General features: G+C 36.7%; 1 protein-coding gene across 1 annotated transcript in view; it reads right to left on the reverse strand.

The window, feature by feature from the left end:
• The window catches only part of LOC111191717 (adhesion G-protein coupled receptor G5), a 36,593-nt gene extending 16,753 nt beyond the window's left edge, over positions 1–19,840 (reverse strand). The window contains exons 1-5 of the mRNA XM_049465389.1: positions 19,526–19,840; positions 6,139–6,231; positions 3,469–3,930; positions 2,434–2,482; positions 831–945 (exon numbers count right to left, since the gene is read on the reverse strand). Of these exons, the coding sequence (XP_049321346.1) occupies positions 831–945; positions 2,434–2,482; positions 3,469–3,930; positions 6,139–6,211 (699 nt within the window). The 5' untranslated portion in view covers positions 6,212–6,231; positions 19,526–19,840. The remainder of the gene's footprint in view (positions 1–830; positions 946–2,433; positions 2,483–3,468; positions 3,931–6,138; positions 6,232–19,525) is intronic.
• Positions 19,841–21,152: the final 1,312 nt, after the last annotated feature.

Here is a 21,152-nt window from a genome sequence, read left to right on the forward strand (position 1 = left end):
GCATATATTTGACAGTCAGTTCAGATTTAAGGCCAATTTATATTTCTGCATCAAACCTACGGCGTAGCCTTTTTCTCTCTTCTGTAAAATTGCTGTTTCCCCTCTACAATTACATATAATTTGTTTTGAGTCAATTTATTGAGTGAATCAATGATTCAAAACATTATATACAAGCTCACGCATTCATATCACGCTCTGACTTTGTATCTACAAACTCACACTCTGGCAGACACTGGATTTTACTTCAGAACGCAGGTTTGTGACTGAAAATGAAGAAATAATGCACTAAACAAGTCACAGAAGAAACTTTTAAGGAGAGATTATTATTATTGTTTTTTTTTAAATGAATCACAGATCCTTACCGGAGAGCGATTACATTGCAGTTTTTAGAATTGGTTGGATTTATTTCTAGATAAATATACACTTTTTTCCACTGAGTGTTTGTGTGGAAAGTGCTAAAACTTTTTTCAGTATGAGCTCAGTCTTCGAACTAAGCGAATTGTTTAGAAAATATGCACGGCTTAATCTGTGGGAGGCCCCGGTAACCAATGTAATACGGATAAACACTTTAGAAATGAGTAGCGTTTTCACTACAATTTGAAAATCGCATTAAAACTGTACTTGAATTAACTGAATTTATCATGTAAATCACCCAGAACTACTTCAGGTCCAACATTTTGAGGGTCATTGTCCTGCTGCATGACCCACCTTCTCTTCAGATTTATTTCAGACTGATATTTTTCTGTAGAGTTTTCTGATTTAATTCAGGTTAATTTAGGTTATTGTGTGTGTGTGTGTGTGTGTGTGTGCGTGTGTGTGTGGACCCTTACAGTCAGGGTAAGATTGTATCCTGAAAAGTCTTCATTCATCTCAATCACAGAGCTCTCGGCACACGGCAGATCCACGTTTCCCACAGTGTTGGATCTCATCACAGCGTCCTCGATCCTGCAGAATCACACAATCACACACAATCACACCGACATCAAGCGTCTCCTACAGAGTTTACACTTTATTTCAGCTGCTGATTACTGGATATACTGTGGTGTTCGCTAACAGGAACCATCAAAACCAAGAAATAATATCCTCCCAGCTCGGGGTTTAAACCCTACACTGAAATACACACATAATACACATATATAACACACACAATACACACATAATATACACACATAATTCACACACAGCTACTGAACTCTGCACTCAGGAACGGGTGGGGTTCACACCAAAAAACCATGACACAGCACATCTGCAGCTCTGTCACAATAACCAGGGTTTTATTATATGTTTATTTATTTCAATTAATGCAATTAAATTTCCTTAAACAGAAAAAAAATTGTAATACTGACGATTTTGATTTGTTTCAATTAATGTGATTAAACAGCCCAAAAAAATAAATAAAAATAAATTTCTGTAATATTAAAAATGATCATTTAGATTTTATGGTTTCACAGTCAGGGCTTTGCAACAATATTGATTTTTAGTTGTTGTTTTTTTTTCACACTAGAAAATAAATATTAATATCTCCCAAACACCCATAATTCACCCTATAATAATCAATAACTGCATAATAACTCATCTACACATGACTTATACACAGCAGTGAATGAGCTGACTGTGTGAAAAACCCAGAAACTCACCGCCGTACATTTTACCTCAAGAGTTTAACTTCCTGTTTGTAACCAAGCTGTTATTGTTTTGTCTGAGACGAGCATTTTAATTTCAGAGCCCTGTTTTAAACACTGAAATAACAGCAGGATTATCACCCTGCATTCACCCAATCAGAAGTGATCAGTATCTATCAGATCAGATTCAATTTTAATGTATTCAATTCAATTTTCAATTTTAATGCCTTGTATAAAAGTGTCTGAAATCAGAACTGAATGGGCTCTATCTTATACCCTGCACAAGGTGCGTCATGATGCTTATTGCTATCTTACACCCCACTAAGAGTCTACTTCCATGCCTTTTGTCTGAGTTGTTTAAACAGCAGCAGATCTTCTGAATATATCTACACTGATGGGTGTGGTGTTCTGGAAAGGAGGTGTGTTCAGGTACATTTCTGGAGTTTTGCTTGTCTTTTTGTCATTCAAGCATTTTAATTGTATGGCCTTTATTTATGCTGAAACAACTGAATATAACCGCTGCATTATATTTCTCTGTGTTTATCCTACAGGTAAAATCTGATATTCCCTTCAAATCATTATTTTTTAAAAATATTTTTTTTTGTATGTCTTCACACTTACACTCTTTTTAAATGTGATTTGTGTCTACAGTAAACATAGATATATATATATATATATATATATATATATATATATATATATATATATATATATATATATATATATATATATATATATATCTGTGTCACATTTGAACAAAAAGATTGGGTTTAGGCCACTGAGAAAATGTAGGAAATGAGAAAAGTCTTACATGTTCGCCCCTCTTGCTTTTTGGACCACCTTTTCGCAGAACTCTTCCTCTGTAAGTGAACAGAAATAAGGGAAACGGATTAGATCAGGATCAGATGTTTATATATTGTTCATATGCACATCATTTTTTTTCAGTGTGAGTCTGGTGTGTTTGAATAGTAGGAATCCAAGGTTTCTAGGAACCCTGGGTTCCTAGAAAGGCACTTTATACTTTAAATGTAACTTCATTTGCTCATTCATAGAATGCATAATGCAGAATAAAAATACTAAAGACTCTTACTGGAGCCGCCTATGAACTCCTACTCTGCCATGACTTCACTGGTATAACACACATATTACACTGTCTCAACAAATGGATGGCATGTAATACATTATTTTTAGTAATGTATGCAGAAATTAAGGTACGTTTACTAAAAGAAAGGATTGATTCAGTAAAAATAAATGAAGTAAAGTTTACTAAAAGAAAGGATTGATTCAGTAAAATAAATGAAGGAAAGTTTACTAAAAGAAAGGATTGACTGAAGTTCAGTTCACTTATTTACTCTGTGTAACATTTAAGCCTTGAAACCGAGTTTAAGTTACTTAAACGTATCTAAAAGTTAAATCTTAAAGTTACTTAAAAAAAGCGAATGCAGAAAGTTGAAAAACATTTTTTAAAGTAAATTTTACTCATCATTTTTCTAGTAGTCTGAATGGTTGTGGGTTTGAATAATAGGAATCGCTTATTCATACATAGAATGCAGAATAAAAATAGTAAAGACTCTTACTGCAGTGGTTAGCTGCCTATGAACCGAGTTGAAGTTACTAAAATTTATCTGAAATTAAATTTCCTTAAAAAAAGCTAATTCAGAGAGTTGCGAAACTTTTTAAAGTAAATTTTAATCTACATTTTTTAATAGTTGTGTGTTTGAATAGTAGGAATCCAAGGTTTCTAGGAACCCTGGGTTCCTAGAAAGGCACTTTATACTTTACATGTAACTTCATTTGCTCATTGATAGAATGCATAATGCAGAATAAAAATACTAAAGACTCTTACTGCAGTTGATGGAGTCGCCTCCGAACTCGTACTCCGCCATGACTTTACTGGTAATAGGGTCTCCACCTACGCTGGCGTTGATGATACCGTAGTCCCGTGCCGGTGTCTGTCTCCCGCCGGAGAGATTAGTACAACAGGTCGTCTGAACACCGCGAGACTTGCACAGCGGGATCTCCCTGTCGCCCACCTTCACCATCAACCGGTCCAGCAGAGGCTCCCAGTACACACAGAAGTGACTAGGCCCCGGGGACGGGGACGGGGACGAGGACAGGGGCATGACTTCAGATTTGACACACTGAGCCGTGATCTCTCCGCGGAGGGACAGTGTGCTCTCATTGGCTGAAATGTAGATACTGTTGCATCCTGTCTTTAAATCATAGACCAGGTTCCTCAGGCCGTCACCGTGATTCCAGAACCCACAGAATTTAAATTCTTTATCGTTCTCTGCTGCTAATGCTGCCACTGTATAAACAAAAAACAATACAAAACAAACAAGAGAAAAGAACAGAAAATTAATATAAAAGAGCCTTTTTCAGTGTTTTCAGAGTTTCTATTGTTCCCAGTGTTCATCTATAGTACTCTATATCTGTTTTCATGTTGAAAGAGACGAGCTGTACAGGACTAGTATAGTTACGTTAGCTGAACTAGCTTAGCATTAGCATCTGTTTACCAAAAGACTGGCTGCTTTTCTCTCTGTAAATATCACTCACATGTGATCTACTACGCTGAATAAAATGATGCGTAAAACTTACTTCAACTCGGTTTCAAGACTTAAATGTTACACAGAGTAAATAAGTGAACTGAACTTCAGTCAATCCTTTCTTTTAGTAAACTTTACTTCATTTATTTTTACTGAATCAATCCTTTCTTTTATTCACCTTTACTTAATTTCTGCATACAATATTACCTAATTACAATTACTTCATTTATACAATATTACTCAAATAATTTATGATACATAATATATTATAATTCCTGAAATTTTTATACTTTTAGTTAAAACACGCATTCAAATATTTACATAATCTCAAAGATTTATTAGGTCTCACTGTCTCAACACAGGGATTGCATGTATACATTGTAATGTATAGTACATTGTATGCATGTATAGTAATTGTAATTAGGTACTATTGTGTGCAGAAATGAAGTAAAGTTTACTGAAAGAAAGGATTGATTCAGTAAAAATAAATGAAGTAAAGTTTACTAAAAGAAAGGATTGATTCAGTAAAAATAAATGAAGTAAAGTTTACTAAAAGAAAGGATTGATTCAGTAAAAATAAATGAAGTAAAGTTTAATAAAAGAAAGGATTGACTGAAGTTCAGTTCACTTATTTTAAGTCTTGAAACCGAGTTGAAGTTACTTAAATTTATCTGAAATTAAATTTACTTAAAAAAAGCAAATGCAGAACGTTGCAAAACCTTTTTAAAGTAAATTTTACACATCATTTTATTCAGTGTATAGTAACGTTAGCTAAGCTAGCTTAGCATTAGCATCTGTTTGTTTACTAAAAAAAACAGCTGCCTTTCTTTCTGTATGAATTTCAGTCACATGTGATCTACTATTATAGGTCTCTGTATTATGTCTTATCATATGGCTGTAATCTATTGTAGTGCTGTTAGGATGCTGAGGGGGCGCTGTGGAGCACTGAGGAACTGTTTACATTTTGTGTGCATTTCCACTTCCTGTATTTCTGGGATGCTGTTTGTTAACTTGCTGTTTCAGAGGCTTGTAACTCTTGTAACTTATCCTGCTCTTCTTCTTTCGTCAGGCAGTCCTGATGAGTGCCAGTTTCATCATCATAACGTTTTTGATGTTCTTTTTTTTTTAACTGCACTTGTGTATATTTTCGGATTGACTGACCTTAACCTGATCTTAACCCTCCTGTTTTGTTCTGGGTCAAATTGACCCGTTTTAAAGTTTGAAGATCTTGGAAAAATTGTTAAAAGTATTTTTTTCAGTATGAAACTTTTTTTGCTTGCCTTAATTAATTAGTTAAATCAACATATAATATAATAAATAAATGGTTCATCTCACATTTTTGCAACAACCCCTCACAAAAACTAAGACTTAAACTAGAAATTGCAATGTCATGTTTCAATATTATGTAGAACTATTGTGTTTTATATGTTGGTCTTTAAAAGGTAATAAAGTAGTGAAATATAAAAAAATATATATATTTTAATGAGCAATGAGTAAATTATCCTAACTGAAGCATTACCTGTTAGCGGTAAAGAACACCATTGTACTAAATAATGATAGAATAATTAGTAATGGAGTTAGTAATGAAATATTTAGTAAAATATTTTTTTGGTTTCTGACATCTTTTAGATAATTAAACACATTGCTATTCCTGACAAATGAACATAACAGGAGGGTTAATATATTTTTTTCTTTACTTAGTTGAGGTATCTAAGCTAGAGGTGCTACTTTGAAGAATATAAAATATAAAATGTATTTTGGTTTGTTTAAACTTTGTTATATTTCCATGATTTCCTTAATAGTTCGGATGATTTTAGTATTAATCTCAAATGCAGAACATTTTAAAATAATGAAAAACACACTGAAACTTGTTCAAACTCGTGGCTGGTACTGTATTTAAAGAATTAAAGAATATCATGATTTTTTTTTTTTTTTATATTATTGCTCAGATCTACACTGTAAATACTCACCTTGCCTCCAAACCAGAGTAATGCAGAAGAGCGGCAGCAGGATTCTTCTTTTATTTCTAATTCCTGGATCCATCCCAAAACTCTGATTTACTCCTGAAACACAAGCAATAAAACACAATCAGAGAGCAGACTTTCACTCTGAGAGAACGTCGTGTTCAGCCGACCTCACAGAGATTATCTGAAGGAAACACAGAGTTCCTGAGGGCAGATTAATACACCACACAGTCTACTGCAGGACTTTATCACCCAACACACTCGCTCTATCTAACAAACACACCATACAACCCAAATACCACACCACCGTTAACTATTTATAATACAAATACCACACTATATACATTCTTTCCCAGCAGAAATACGATAACAACCGCCTCTGCTCACTGTCACAGACGGATACACCACATGACCAGAAGTTTGTGGACAGACGGCCATTGTAATGAACGCATTCGGCTAATTTAAGATGCACTTAGTGCTGAACGATATGTGAAAAATGTATATTGTATGATATATTGTTTAATTGCGGTCAATATGATATACAGTAACTCTGGTATAGATATGAACACCACAGTGCTAACGCTTAGAGGAAAGCGCAGCGACTCGGTTCTGATACATCAGCTCACAGACGCAGCTTTGTGCTGATCCACATCACCCTGTGATGAGGAGTGATGAGAGGAAAGAAAGAGGGCCATCTACTGTACCCAACCAAAGAGAGAGAGCAAGACCAACTGTGTTTGCTCTCTCGGGGCTCCGGCAGCTGATGGCAAGCTGCATGACCAGGATTTGAACCAGCGATCTCCTGATCATAGTGGAAGCGCTTTAGTCTGCTGGATCAGTCGGCAGCCCTAACAGATAGATTGATATAATATGTGTATGATATTTATATTTATATACATTACATCAGCATATATTTATCAAATTAATGCAGGACTTATTATAAATGTGTTTAACATTATTAGAATAGGACTCTCTGTAGTAGATAAATAAAAATCCACCTGTTGGCATTGTGCCTAATCTAATGCCTGAATCTGTTTCGAGTGCAGTGTGGTGATTCTATTGTTGTAACTAGCTGGTAAAGCAGGTATCGCTCTGTGGTCCAACAGAAACTGACTCAAAGCTCTGAGAACCTGCACCACAATTAACGGATATGTGTGGTATTTTTCCTGTAACGGCAGGCAGACCGCAGAATCCTATAATTAAAGATTATTTAAGATTTCTGTAAAATCCAGGAATACAGAGTGTGAGTAATACGCTGTTCAGGTGGAAATGTTGCTGAAATCTCATCGAAACTCACATGAAATATAATACACATGACACATGTAAGCAAATCAATGGAAATAAACCTGCTTTTGTTGGAGATAAGGCTGGCGGGAGAGTGAGGTAGGATGCGTTAGAGTCAGGCAGAGTGAGGTAGGGCTAGGTAAAGTGAGGGGAGAGTGTGGTAGAGTGAGTTAGAGTGAAGTGAGTTAGAGTGTGACAGAGTGAGGTATAGTGTGGTTGAGTGTGGTATAGTACGGTGGAGTGAGGTAGTGTTAGGTAGAGTGAGTTAGAGTGTAGTAGTGTGAGTTAGAGTGTGGTAGAGTGAGCTATAGTGTGGTAGAGTCAGGCAGAGTGAGGTAGGGCTAGGTAAAGTGAGGGGAGAGTGTGGTAGAGTGAGTTAGAGTGAAGTGAGTTAGAGTGTGACAGAGTGAGGTATAGTGTGGTTGAGTGTGGTATAGTACGGTGGAGTGAGGTAGTGTTAGGTAGAGTGAGTTAGAGTGTAGTAGTGTGAGTTAGAGTGTGGTAGAGTGAGCTATAGTGTGGTAGAGTGGGGTATAGTGTGGTAGAATGCGGTAGAGTGACGTAGAGTGTGGTAGAGTGAGGTATAGTGTGGTAGAGTGAGGTATAGTGTGGTAGAGTGAGCTATAGTGTGGTAGAGTGAGCTATAGTGTGGTAGAATGCGGTAGAGTGACGTAGAGTGTGGTAGAGTGACGTAGAGTGTGGTAGAGTGAGGTATAGTGTGGTAGAGTGAGGTATAGCGTGGTAGAGTGAGGTAGTGTAAGATAGAGTAAGGGTAGAGTGACGTAGAGTGTGGTAGAGTGAGGTATAGTGTGGTAGAGTGACGTAGAGTGTGGTAGAATGAGGTATAGTGTGGTAGAGTGAGGTAGTGTAAGATAGAGTAAGGGTAGAGTGACGTAGAGTGTGGTAGTGTGAGGTTTAGTGCAGTAGAGTGAGGGTAGAGTGTGGTAGTGTGAGCTGGAGTGTACTAGACTGAGGTATAGTGTGGTAGAGTGAGGTGTAGTGTGGTAGAGTGAGGTTTAGTGCAGTAGAGTGAGGTATAGTATGGTAGAGTAAGGGTAGAGTGTGGTAGTGTGAACTGGAGTGTAGTAGAGTGAGGTATAGTGTGGTAGAGTGAGGTGTAGTGTGGTAGAGTGAGGTAGTGTCAGATAGAGTAAGGGTAGAGTGATGTAGCGTGTGGTAGAGTAAAGTATAGTGTGGTAGAGTGAGTTAGAGTGTGGTAAAGTGAGGTATACTGTGTTAGAGTGTGGTAGAGTGAGTTACAGTGTGGTAGTGTGAGCTGGAGTGTGGTAAAGTGAGGTATTATTCGGTAGAGTGAAGTAGTGTTAGGTAGAGTAAGGGTAGAGTATGGTAGAGTGTGTTAGAGGGTGGCAGTGTGAGCTGGAGTGAAGTAAAATGCGGTAGAATGAGGTATATATTATACAGTGAGGTAGTGTTAGGTAGATAAGGGTAGAGTGTGGTAGAGTGAGGTATAGTGCAGTAGAGTGAGTAACAGTGTGATAGTGTGAGCTGGAGTGTGGTAAAGTAAGGTATTATGCGGTAGAGTGAGTTGGAGTGAGGTAGTGTGAGGTAGAGGTCCACAGTGATTGCACAGTAAACTACTTCTTATTCTACTTATTACTATTAGTGCAGCCAAGTTCTAAAACTAATTTAGAATTTTAATCTAGGGATGGGACAAAATATCGATATTGCGATACATTATCGATACGTAGACGCTTTAAACTCTTTAAGGCTCGATTTGCAATTAGACTTAATAAAGTTGCTCCTTTATTACTCCACATGGTGGCGCTATAATCCCTAAATGAATAGGGTTAATGAACCTGCGTGAAGAATATTGGTTGTTAAATTCTTTCTGTGAAACAGAAACACCAATTAATCCATAATTGCTGGTATTTAATTGTTTAGGAGAATTTTATCCTCTACAGGAACACAGATGCTGTGAAATATTGTAGAAAATTGTATTGTGATATATATCGATAATCACATATCACACATTATATCCATTATATTCATATAGTTCCCCAGTAACTCCTCTAACATTTACCTGCTTTCTAGAGGAAAGTCTTAAATAACCATCAATTACAGGATTCCACTCTCAGCATGTCTCTACAGGACAAATACCATATCCATATACCATATCCATCCCATAATAATGCTGCAGGTCCTCAGAGCTGTGAGTCAGAACAACAGCAGCTATATAAAGTTTATCCGTTCTGATCTTGTTTTTATTTTCCGGATAATTCACTGAGGTGTAGAGATTGCAGTAGTGAACAGTAATGTAGATCATGTTTCTTCACACCCAGCTTCTGGTGCACAGGTTCCGCACACGCACAGCTGCAGTCTGCAGGGCTCGGCCTCGGGTACCGCACTGTTCACATCTGAGAAACAAAAGCGTGAACTATGCTTCACACTCTGGAGCGGCTTTCACTTATTCACACGCTCTTTACACCAGACCAGACACGCTGGAACCTGCAGCAGATCCCCCGCTGAACACCCACACCTGCAGACCCAACACTCAGACCCGCCGAGACTCTGACTCACGATCATATCTGCACCAGTGCCGTCGCTGTGAGCACTAGAACCATAGTGCAAACGATTGTGAACACCGATACTAATGCCTTAAACCCTGTACACCCTTATTAATAACATCAGCTTCATAGTGCCCTTCATTCATTGCAGAATTTATTTCAAATTGAAAACCTCTGGAATATAATCAAGAGTAAGATGGATGATCACAAACCATCAAACCACCAAACTGAACTGCTTGAATTTTTGCACCAGGAGTAAAGCAGCATAAAGTTATCCAAAAGCAGTGTGTAAGACTGGTGGAGGAGAACATGATGCCAAGATGCATGAAAAAAACTGTGATTAAAAACCAACCAGGGTTATTCCACCAAATATTGATTATTTCTGAACTGTAGTTTATAGAATAAAACAACAATGTTCATTTTACTCAAACAAAAAAACCTATAAATCAAAATCAGAGAAACTGATTCAGAAACTGAAGTGATCTCTTTATTTTTTTTTTAGAGCTGTGTATGCAAATGCCTTTCCAACTGCAGCCAATCAGTGTAGCACAATCGGAGGAAAGAGCCCGATCCCCAGCTCTCATGCATCAGCTAACAGACACCTATGTATATAAATGTCTATGACATTATCAGTACAGTGATGGCGGCGCTCAGAGCTATAGGAGTTATAGGATGTAAACAGTGGTGTTTAATAAGCTTCTTCTGCACTTTTTAAGTTATTAATGCCTCGTTTTAAATGTCAGGGCTCTCCAGATTCTAGTAAGGAGGTGTGGTGCTACTTTGAGCTGGATAACGGTGTAAAAAGTGATTTATCAGGGTAAATTATGCCCCGTATCTCCCAGTCTGAAGGGTGTTTGTTGGATAAACTGTTAAAATTTCTGGATCTCTGAACGCTGTGGGAGAACGGAGGTGTGCTATTCATCAAAGATAAGAACTTTTATCATGTTTTACTACAATAAAAGTCCATTTTACACCAGAGATCTCCTTTAAAGCGTTGGTAGTGTTGGTATGATCTGTATCTGGTGCTGGAACGACTCAGTGTGACGGAGGCAGAAGCTTTTTAGAGTAATCCACTGCCAGTTCAGTGTAAATAATGATCAGCACTGGGAACATTGGGAACGGTTAACTCCAGTTAACGATAAACACCAGCTTCAGTAAAAATACCGAGCCGAACAGCCAACACAGCCTGCTCTAACTCTTATCTGCTGCACAGAGAGTACCCACCAGCTACTCTGTGCTGTCTGAGAAAAGTGGGCGTAAACCTCGTACCCAGCTCCCCCCCCACCCCCGCCCCCCCTCCTGTCTCTCTGCCGTCTATTGTTCGGGCGATGGTGGGCCTCACTGCAAGAATTTCCCTTTCATTTCTTCTACTGCCATGGTGACCACATAGCTGGGGGTGTGTAGTGTGTACACTGTGTAATGTATGTGTGTTAGAGTGTGTGTGTGTGTGTGTGTGTGTGTGCGTGCACTAGTGCATTCTGACACATAAAATACCCTGTGGAATAAACACAATATAATAACTCCAAACTGTAGTTGTGTATCTGTTTCTCTGTATTCTTTATTATTCTCCCTATTATTATTAATCAATAATAAATACTCAATAATCAATAACTAGCACGGTGAAGTCTGAAATCTTCTGTATGAGACTTTACTTTATCTGCGAGGTGTTTCAGCTGTAGGTAGGAGTGTGTAATAGAGTGGAGGACATTAGAGTAGAGATTAAACTCAGTGTTTAAGAACTCCAGCAGCACTGCTGCAGTATCTGATCCACCCACTGTACTCACAGCAGCACATCACACACTAACTAAGGGGTGGGCGATACGGCTCTAAAGTAATATCACGATATTTCATCAAGGTATTTTTGCGATAACGATTGTGATCTTGGCGATGTGACAAAACACTGAATTAAAAAATATATAATATATTTCAAGAATGCACTACTGCAACAAAATGAAAATAAAAAAAAGTAATTTTATTACTACATATGAAACGATATGATATGGCACACTCCTAACTGAGATATTAAGAAAAATAAGACTTTGATCAGATTTGTAACAGAAGTCATTGATCCAGAATGATCAGTCATGATAGTAATAATAATAATGCACTCCCAATATCTCCATATATCCAGGATTAAAGTAAAATAAATGATACTGGACAGATATAATCTGTCTCTAGTAGATATATAATGGGGAAATGAGAACAGTGTGAATTTTTCTTTTGATAAAAACAGTAAAAAAGTAGAACCCTGATGTGATAATTAGGGGTGGGTGATAGGGAAACATACTTCAGGGTATAAAATCAATAATCACCATATTCAGAAATGCTGGTAATATTATTGTGTATAGTACAATATGTCACGCCCCTATACATTGTAAATAAATAGTGAAGTAATCCTATAAAGGGTTATGAAGGAACACATAAGGAATCATTAAAGTACACGAGGAACAGGGGGAAATATATAAATAAAATGTATAAAACAAATCCAATATAACAAAAATATACAATATAACAAAAGTCCAGAAGGAGATGTATTGCACTTTGTTTTAAAAACTATTGCACATAGTTGGGTTTACGTTGTGATCCGTTGTGGTTTCTTAGACTGTTCATAGGGAATTCTTGCTCTTTCTTTTCTGGTTAGTCCTGATTAGTGCCAGTTCCATCATCATAAAGTGTTTGACGGTCTTTTTTTTTACTGCACTTGAGTAAACTTTCAAAATTCTTAAAACTGACTTTTAAATTAACTGACTCCATTTCTTAAAGTATTTTTTTGTATTTAGTTGAGTAGTTGTTGCTTCTCATAATCTGTATTAGAGCATTACTGAAATATTCACTATTCACTGTATACCTGTAACTCTACCTCTTCACTACTTTACTTTAACTGATGCTCTCAAACACTTTATTAAGAGACAAGAAATTCAAGTAATTAACTCTTGATGAGTTCTGTTAACTGAAAGCCTGAATTACAGGAGACTCTACCTCATAAAACTGACTGAGAAAATGTAAAATGTAAAACATATTCTGGTTTGTTCAACACTTTTTGTTTGCTAAATGATTTACAGTTTTTTTTTACATGAGTTTAGTATTAATCTACAATGCAGAACATTTTTAAATAATGTATATGTATATAAAGACATTTAAAAATTCTATATATATAACGCATCTTGGCATCATGTTCTCCTCCACCAGTCTTACACACTGCTTTTGGATAACTTTATGCTGCTTTACTCCTGGTGTAAAAATTCAAGCAGTTCAGTTTGGTGGTTTGATGGTTTGTGATCATCCATCTTCCTCTTGATTATATTCCAGAGGTTTTTAATTTGGCAAAATCAAAGAAACTCATCATTTTTAAGTGGTCATCTTTCCCTTTTATCAAAGCGAGGGAAGATACCATAGAAAAGTCACTAATTTTTGTTTATATATATATATATATATATATATATATATATATATATATATATATATAAACAGGAAAGAGTGACTCTGCCCTTTTTCTGCGGTATATTCCCTTGCTTTGATAAAAGGGAAAGATGTTAAGGGTTTTGCACGCTCACTTTCACACCCCCACCCAGCGTTTCCTCCGATATAATTTAACACCTGTCTCTGTGTGTATTTCTTGTTTTATGAAGTGATGTGACCTCTCAGTGTCTTTCTCTGAAACTGTTTTATCTTCTCTCAGAGTTCAACCAGAGGAGCAGCGCAGCTCCGTGATGAATCAATTCATACACACATCAGAAGAGTACCAAAATAGTAATATATCAGTAGAATATATGGAAATAGCACAATATTATGTACTGCAATACTGTATTAATTCTAGTGATGCACTGAATGTTTGGAAAACAAAAATATTTAGACATAAATGGAAAAAAGCACCTTAAAAGAGCAAATAATGGTATCACTTTACAATAAGGCTACGTTAAATTATTTACACAACTAATTAAGAGATTATAAATCATTACAACATTCGTTAACTAATGACTAAAGTTTTTTATCATTAAAATACAGTAATGTTTATTATAATAGAGATGCAAGAATGTGGGAATTTTACATGTATAGATTACACATGTATAAACTAATGTAACATTTATTTATTATTGTATATAAACAATTCAATGAAAGGTTTATACATTTATTTATCTAACCTGTGCTTATATAGATTGTTTAAAGCTTAAATAAAACAATAGACCTATTAAAACTAATACAAATATATCAAAATGAGCTTAAATATATGATGTTTAAAGTAGTGCGGCCAGCGTCATTTGGTTCTATTCCAGAATTCAAAAAAATTGATCAGCAAATATTGGATTGAAATATCGGCCAATGCCAATGATACTTAAAAAAACATTTATCGGCCAATACCGATATAACTCTGATCATCATTATCATTACTCTTATTTAATAATGTCTTAATAATTAGTTGAGCTATAATTAACCATTTAACAACGTTTATTACTGTAATTCTTTGGAAAAAAAAATAAGAGAAAACTTAATAATGATGAGTTTCTTTGATTTTACTAAATTAAAAACCTCTGGAATATAATCAAGAGGAAGATGGATGATCACAAACCATCAAACCACCAAACTGAACTGCTTGAACTTTTGCACCAGGAGTAAAGCAGCATAAAGTTATCCAAAAGCAGTGTGTAAGACTGGTGGAGGAGAACATGATGCCAAGATGCATGAAATTAAAACTGTGATTAAAAACCAGGATTATTCCACCAAATATTGATTTCTGAACTCTTAAACCTTTCTTATTTCAGTCATTTCTCATTTTCTGTAAATAAATGCTCTAAATGAAAATATTTTTATTTAGAATTTGGGAGAAATGTTGTCTGTAGTTTATAGAATAAAACAACAGTGTTCATTTTACTCAAACATAACCAGCGTTCGTCAGGGTTTCTGGGTTTAGTCAGATGAAGCTGCAGGAGTGGCGCAACGTAACGACACCTGACTGCTGTGGTTTTATCTTGTGACATCATACACGACAGCATACAGGCTGACTGCCGGGTGGCATGACGTGCGTAAGTGGCGGGTGGCGGGTGGCGGGTCACTATGTGGTGGTGAGAGTCTGCTGCTGAGCCCGAGTGGTTCAGACAGGAAAACCAGAGAAACTGAAACGTTATAAACCCCCAGACGAAACTCGAAACCTACATATCCTTCTGCTCCTCACTGATAATACCCCCCAGTTTACTCACCACAACCTGACAACATTCATCATAACTCATTTATTATCTCATTATAAAGAGAACAGAGATACTCAAACACTGCAGCACAGCGGTGGCAAAACAGCAAAAACAAGGACTACCCCTACAAGAGTGAGCTTTAGTTCTGTTAACAACAATCAAAAATCATATTTTCATGTTTATCGCAGTAAATAAGAGTTTCCCTAATAAACACACATAAAGGGCTGTAATATCGATCAACTGCATTACCCACATACAGCAACAGAGGGAGCTCTACACACTGAAGACCATGCTCACGCAGCATTACCAATTATGGAGTTAGAGTGAGGTCGAGTGAGGCAGAGTGTGATAGAGTGTGATAGAGCACTATTGAGTGAGGTAGCCGAGGCAGAGTGAGGTACAGTGAGGTAGAGTGAGGTAGAGTGTGATAGAGCACGGTTGAGTGAGGTAGAGTGAGGTAGAGTGCGATAGAGCACGGTTGAGTGAGGTACAGTGAGGTAGAGTGAGGTAGAGTGTGATAGAGCACGGTTGAGTGAGGTAGAGTGAGGTAGAGTGCGATAGAGCACGGTTGAGTGAGGTAGAGTGAGGTAGAGTGAGGTAGAGTGTGATAGAGCACGGTTGAGTGAGGTAGAGTGAGGTAGTGTGAGGTAGAGTGTGATAGAGCACGGTTGAGTGAGGTAAAGTGAGGTAGAGCACGGTTGAGTGAGGTAGCCGAGGCAAGAGTGAGGTAAAGTGGGGTAGGGTGAGGTAGACCAATGTAGAATGAGTTGGATTGAGGTAAACCAAGGCAGAGTGCGGTAGAGAGAAGTACAGCAGGTAAAGTGAGGTAGAGTGGGATAGAGTGAGGAAGACCAAGGCAAAGTGAGGCAGAGTAAGGTAAACCAAGGTAGAGTAAGTTTCACAGTGTTTGCATGTCAATGCTGATATGTAAATGCACTGGTTTTTATGACATCATAAAAGTAACGAATAGTTGCTGAGCTATTACTGTTTCACTTCACTATGTGGACTAAATATACTGATGGAGAATAGAAGAATATTTTAAATAAATATATAAGCAATGTTTTAAAAGAAAAGATGAAGAAAGTTCAAGTTTTTGTTAGACAGTTCAGTTTGTCTCGGTTTAAAATGAAAAAAAAAAACACTTTCTGTATGAATTTGATATTTAAACCCTTTTGTAGACATTTTTACTGATTTTCAAAACAAGGCAGAATGAGGTAGAGTGAGGCAAAACAAGGCAGAGTGAGGTGAAGCAAGGCAATATTACGTAAACCAAGGCAGAGTGAGGTATAACAGGTTAGAATGAGGTAAAGTGAGGTAAAGCAATGCAGAGTGAGGTAAAACAAGGCAGACTAGGGTAAAAAAGGCAGAATGAGGTATAAAAGGGCTATACAAGGTAAACTACTGATTTTCAAAACAAGGCAGAATGAGGTAGAGTGAGGCAAAACAAGGCAAAGTGAGGTAAACCAAAGCAGAGTAAAATAAAACAGGGCAAAGTGAGGTAAAACAAGGGAATATTAGGTAAACCAGAGTGAAGTAAAACATGAGAGTGAGGTAAAACATGAGAGAGTGAGGTAAAACATGAGAGAGTGAGGTAAAACATGGGAGAGTGAGGTAAAACATGGGAGAGTGAGGTAAACCAAGGCAATATTAGGTAAACCAGAGTGAGGTAAAACATGAGAGAGTGAGGTAAACCAGAGTGAGGTAAAACATGAGAGAGTGAGGTAAACCAGAGTGAGGTAAAACATGAGAGAGTGAGGTAAAACATGGGAGAGTGAGGTAAAACATGGCAGAGTGAGCTGGAGTGAGGTATAAGAGGGCAAAGTGAGATGGAGTGAGGTCATATTTTTGTCTGGTGTTCTGAGTCAGTGTTTTGTCTGTTTGCTGTAAATGTGACGGGGGGGGGGGGGGTGCGGTTGGTTAGTGTGGGGTAAGTCAGTGAGGCGCTGAGTGGTGTATAAAGGGAGAATTCCTCTCTATAGAGGCGTATTGATCGAGGGCTGGTCGGGGTTACGGGGTGAGGAGAGCTGCTTTCTACTGAGCACGCTCAGACCGGAGCCCGCCGGCTCCTCATTTATACACAGCCTGAGGGTAAATATGCGTCTGCAGATCCTCCACCTGCTCTCCAATTTCCTCAAACCTCTCCCAGACAGATTCACACACACATCACACACACATACAAAACATCACACACACATTCAAACATCACACACACGCGTAACAAACCGTACAATCCTGCATATCTGAGAATATATGAAACAGCCCTGCAGCCGCTGTAAATGGGGAACTCACTGAGATCTGAGATCTGGAGTTTTCAGGGGGTTTTCTGTGATATCTCTCTCACACATCACGGTATAACACTTTTACACTTTCTTCGGGTCACGGAACAGGTTCTTCCCACGTATATTTAGAACACTTACCCTCATTTTTATATTTTTCACAACTTTACAACTTAAACAGGCTTTTATACTAGCACTGCCCAATAAATAAAAAATGACTGTATAGCCCTTTACCAGATTAGTCGGTTTTGTGGAGTCCCACATGGTTTTAGTGCTTAAAAACAAAAAGTAAATTAGTAAATTACGACTGTAACAAAGTATGAGGTGGCAGGAAAAATAAATGCAACATAAATTGGTAGATATTCTTTATCATACAGCATTATTTAGGAAATACACAGTAAATATTTCTGTCCCAGTCCTTCCTCTTCATATCGACTTTAAGGATCTCTCTTTAGGTCGACGTTATAGAGAGTCTTTGATTAATAAAAAGGTCTATAAAGGAGTGATTGTTCCGAATGCCATCAAACACATTAACAAATCGCACTGTATAAACAGTACTGTATATCTAGTCTGTATATGGTTGTTATTTATTGATATTTTGTCTGTGCTGTGTCATTCTGTGGATGTGTTTATTAGTTAATTGTCCAATTTATGGTGAAACCAAATAAAAATGTCTTGCTTGGGCAGGACATTAAAGCTTTATTCTATTCTATTCCATTTTATTCTATTCTATTCTATACAGAGCAGTACTTAAAGGGTTTAATAATTCTCTTTTTTCAATATTAGAGCAATATAAACAATATTTGGCAGATACAGTCTTACTCTGGTAGTTAATCTCATGGAAAATGAGAATAGTGTAAATATTCCTAATAAATAAACCCACCAAACACATTGTAAAAAACGTGATGAAACAATAATTATAATATAGTTTTTAGATTAACCTAATGAGGTTAACATGATGATCAAATAACTTACTCAACCCCTGCGTAATTCTAACACTCTATGAGCGGAATCCTGTATTCTAAAGGTGTGAAATACAGTAAAAAAATCAGAGTTTTTATTCACTGCTGGAGTGCAGTTTGCGTGGAGGTGAGAACAAAGGCGATGTTTCGATTTCCGTAACAGTTAGTTTTCACTCTAAGAAAAACTTTAAAATTCTAATTAGGGGCTTTTCTCTGCTGTTAAACATGGTGGCGGGTGATTTCTGACACTTAGGACAAAAATACATGGGTTAAACATCTACACCTGCTGTTCTACACTGTTTGAAACATTAAAAAAAACATAGCACAGAAAAATCTATCCATATATAATATATCGTATATAATAGTGTATTATTATACACAGTGTGTATAACACACAGTAAATTCGCACTATTAGTGTTAAAAACACTATTGTATTTAGCTACTGTATATTTTAACACTTAATAATATTCATAATAGTGTTGATATAACAATGGAACATTTATTGTGTTTGTATATATGTATATATATATATATTTAATATACTGCATACCAGGCTATATCTACAATATATAACCTATACATCAAAGCCTCCAGATGACACTTGTCATTGTGGATCCATCACAAAAGATCAATAGTAAATTATTTGAGATGAATTGAGTAATATAGAGTAATAAACATACTACCCACACACAGTTTGGGTTATATACTGTAGAATATTGGATACACACAGACAGACAGATAAATAAATAGATTTCTTTGTTGTCATTGTAGAGGAAAGAGTAATTGTGAAATGGTGAAAAGTATAATAAAACAAACAATGCATGAAATGTTTACATAAACAAATATAATATATTTCATATCAACATCAAATTTACACTGAAATTGAGTTTTATCTCAAACTGAGACAAACCTGAATGTGTATTTATCTTTCCTTTAAAAACAATGGTCATATATTAAGTTGATTACTCCAAATATTGAGTAAATTATTATTCTATTATTATTTGAGCTACGTTTGCATGGTTAAATATTAATATATTCAGCTATATTTCTTAAGGTTAAATATGGAAAATGTGTAAATGTATAACTTTCTGTTTAATATTAACTCTATATTAGAAAAGCGTGTCAAAACCCCGTAACTCCAGGAATCAGATTCAGCCTCTTACCTGTTCAGTTCAGCTGATCGTAGAAATATCGTAGAAAATTCGTAGAAATATCGCTAGCCGGTGCTCCGCCGTGACTGAAGCCCTACATACAGCACTGTTCACTCCTCACTGTTCACTCTTCAGTGTTGTTCACTCCTCGCGCGAACCGGTGTGCTCGATGTAATCTGACGGTAAACCGTAAAAACCCGTTAAAAACTATTCCTGCGCAGTTTTTTTGCGCGATTTCTGTAATAAAAAGCGTAACTCTTCAGCCTCGCGCTGCCTGTCAACACGAGCGAGCTGTGCGCGCGCAACTGACCGCCTCGAGCCGCGCGAGCGAGTATAATGTGTGTGTGTGTGTGTGTGTGTGTGTGTGTGTGTGTGTGTGTGTGTGTGTGTGTGTGTGTGTGCGAGCGCGCGGATAATATTGGTTTTTCTGACTTTGTGGGGACCTGGGCTGGGTTTCACCATTTTTTGCGCGAGTTACTTCGTAAGTTTGTGTGTAACATCTCCACTAAGTTCTTAGTTACGCGAGTTAGTTTTAAACTAGTTTTAAAGTAACTGGCGTCTTAAATAGTAACAAAAAACTCGTACGCAAAAAAATACCTTAAAACAAAGTTACAACATGGCAGTCAACACGTTGCCATGGAAACACGGTTGTCAACCAGCACAGGTGTTTTTATAATTAAAAACTGGTTATAAATATAAACAACCCTAACAGCATGTCTGATTGGATAATATATGGGATATATCGTTATAATTTCATATAGAGCTCAGGAAAAAAAATAAGAGATCACCTAAAAATGATGAGTTCCTTAGATTTTACCAAATTGAAAACCTCTGGAATATAATCAAGAGGAAGATGGATGATCACAAACCATCAAACCACCAAACTGAACTGCTTGAATTTTTGAACCAGGAGTAAAGCAGCATAAAGTTATCCAAAAGCAGTGTGTAAGACTGGTGGAGGAGAACATGATGCCAAGATGCATGAAAAAAAAACTGTGATTTAAAAAAAACTCTTAAAACTTTATGAATATGAACTTGTTTTCTTTGCATTATTTGAGGTCTGAAAGCTCTGCATCTTTTTTTTTGTTATTTCAGACATTTCTCATTTTCTGTAAATAAATGCTCTAAATGAGAATATTTTTATTTGGAATTTGGGAGAAATGTTGTCTGTAGTTTAAAGAATAAAACAACAATGTTCATTTTACTCAAACATAAACCTATAAATAGCAAAATCAGAGAAACTGATTCAGAAACTGAAGTGCTCTCTTCATTTTTTCCAGAGCTGTATATATCTGAATTTTATGTTTGCGTTATCTTGTGTTATGAAAGAATAGCCCCTTTAAAAACATCTGGCGGCAATAGTGATTTCTTTTCATCCTGCTTGATGCTCATATAATGTTTTTTTCATTGGTTTAGTTGCAGATACCTGCTTCTTTAGTAGCTACTAGTTTAACGTAAGTAAATGCTTACGTTACAACTAGCCAACATTTGAACTTATGTACAGCTGGTGCAACCGGCCCCAGATGTCCTCATAACCACAGTGAAATGTCATAATTTGTTGGTTTTTGAGGACATTTGGATGGTCCTCACAATTTTAAATGCATTTCCTTTACACAAAAATTTTAGTACTGAAAAAAAT

The sequence above is a fragment of the Astyanax mexicanus genome, chromosome 16 (genome assembly GCF_023375975.1).
Source record: "Astyanax mexicanus isolate ESR-SI-001 chromosome 16, AstMex3_surface, whole genome shotgun sequence".
NCBI lineage: Eukaryota > Metazoa > Chordata > Actinopteri > Characiformes > Acestrorhamphidae > Astyanax > Astyanax mexicanus.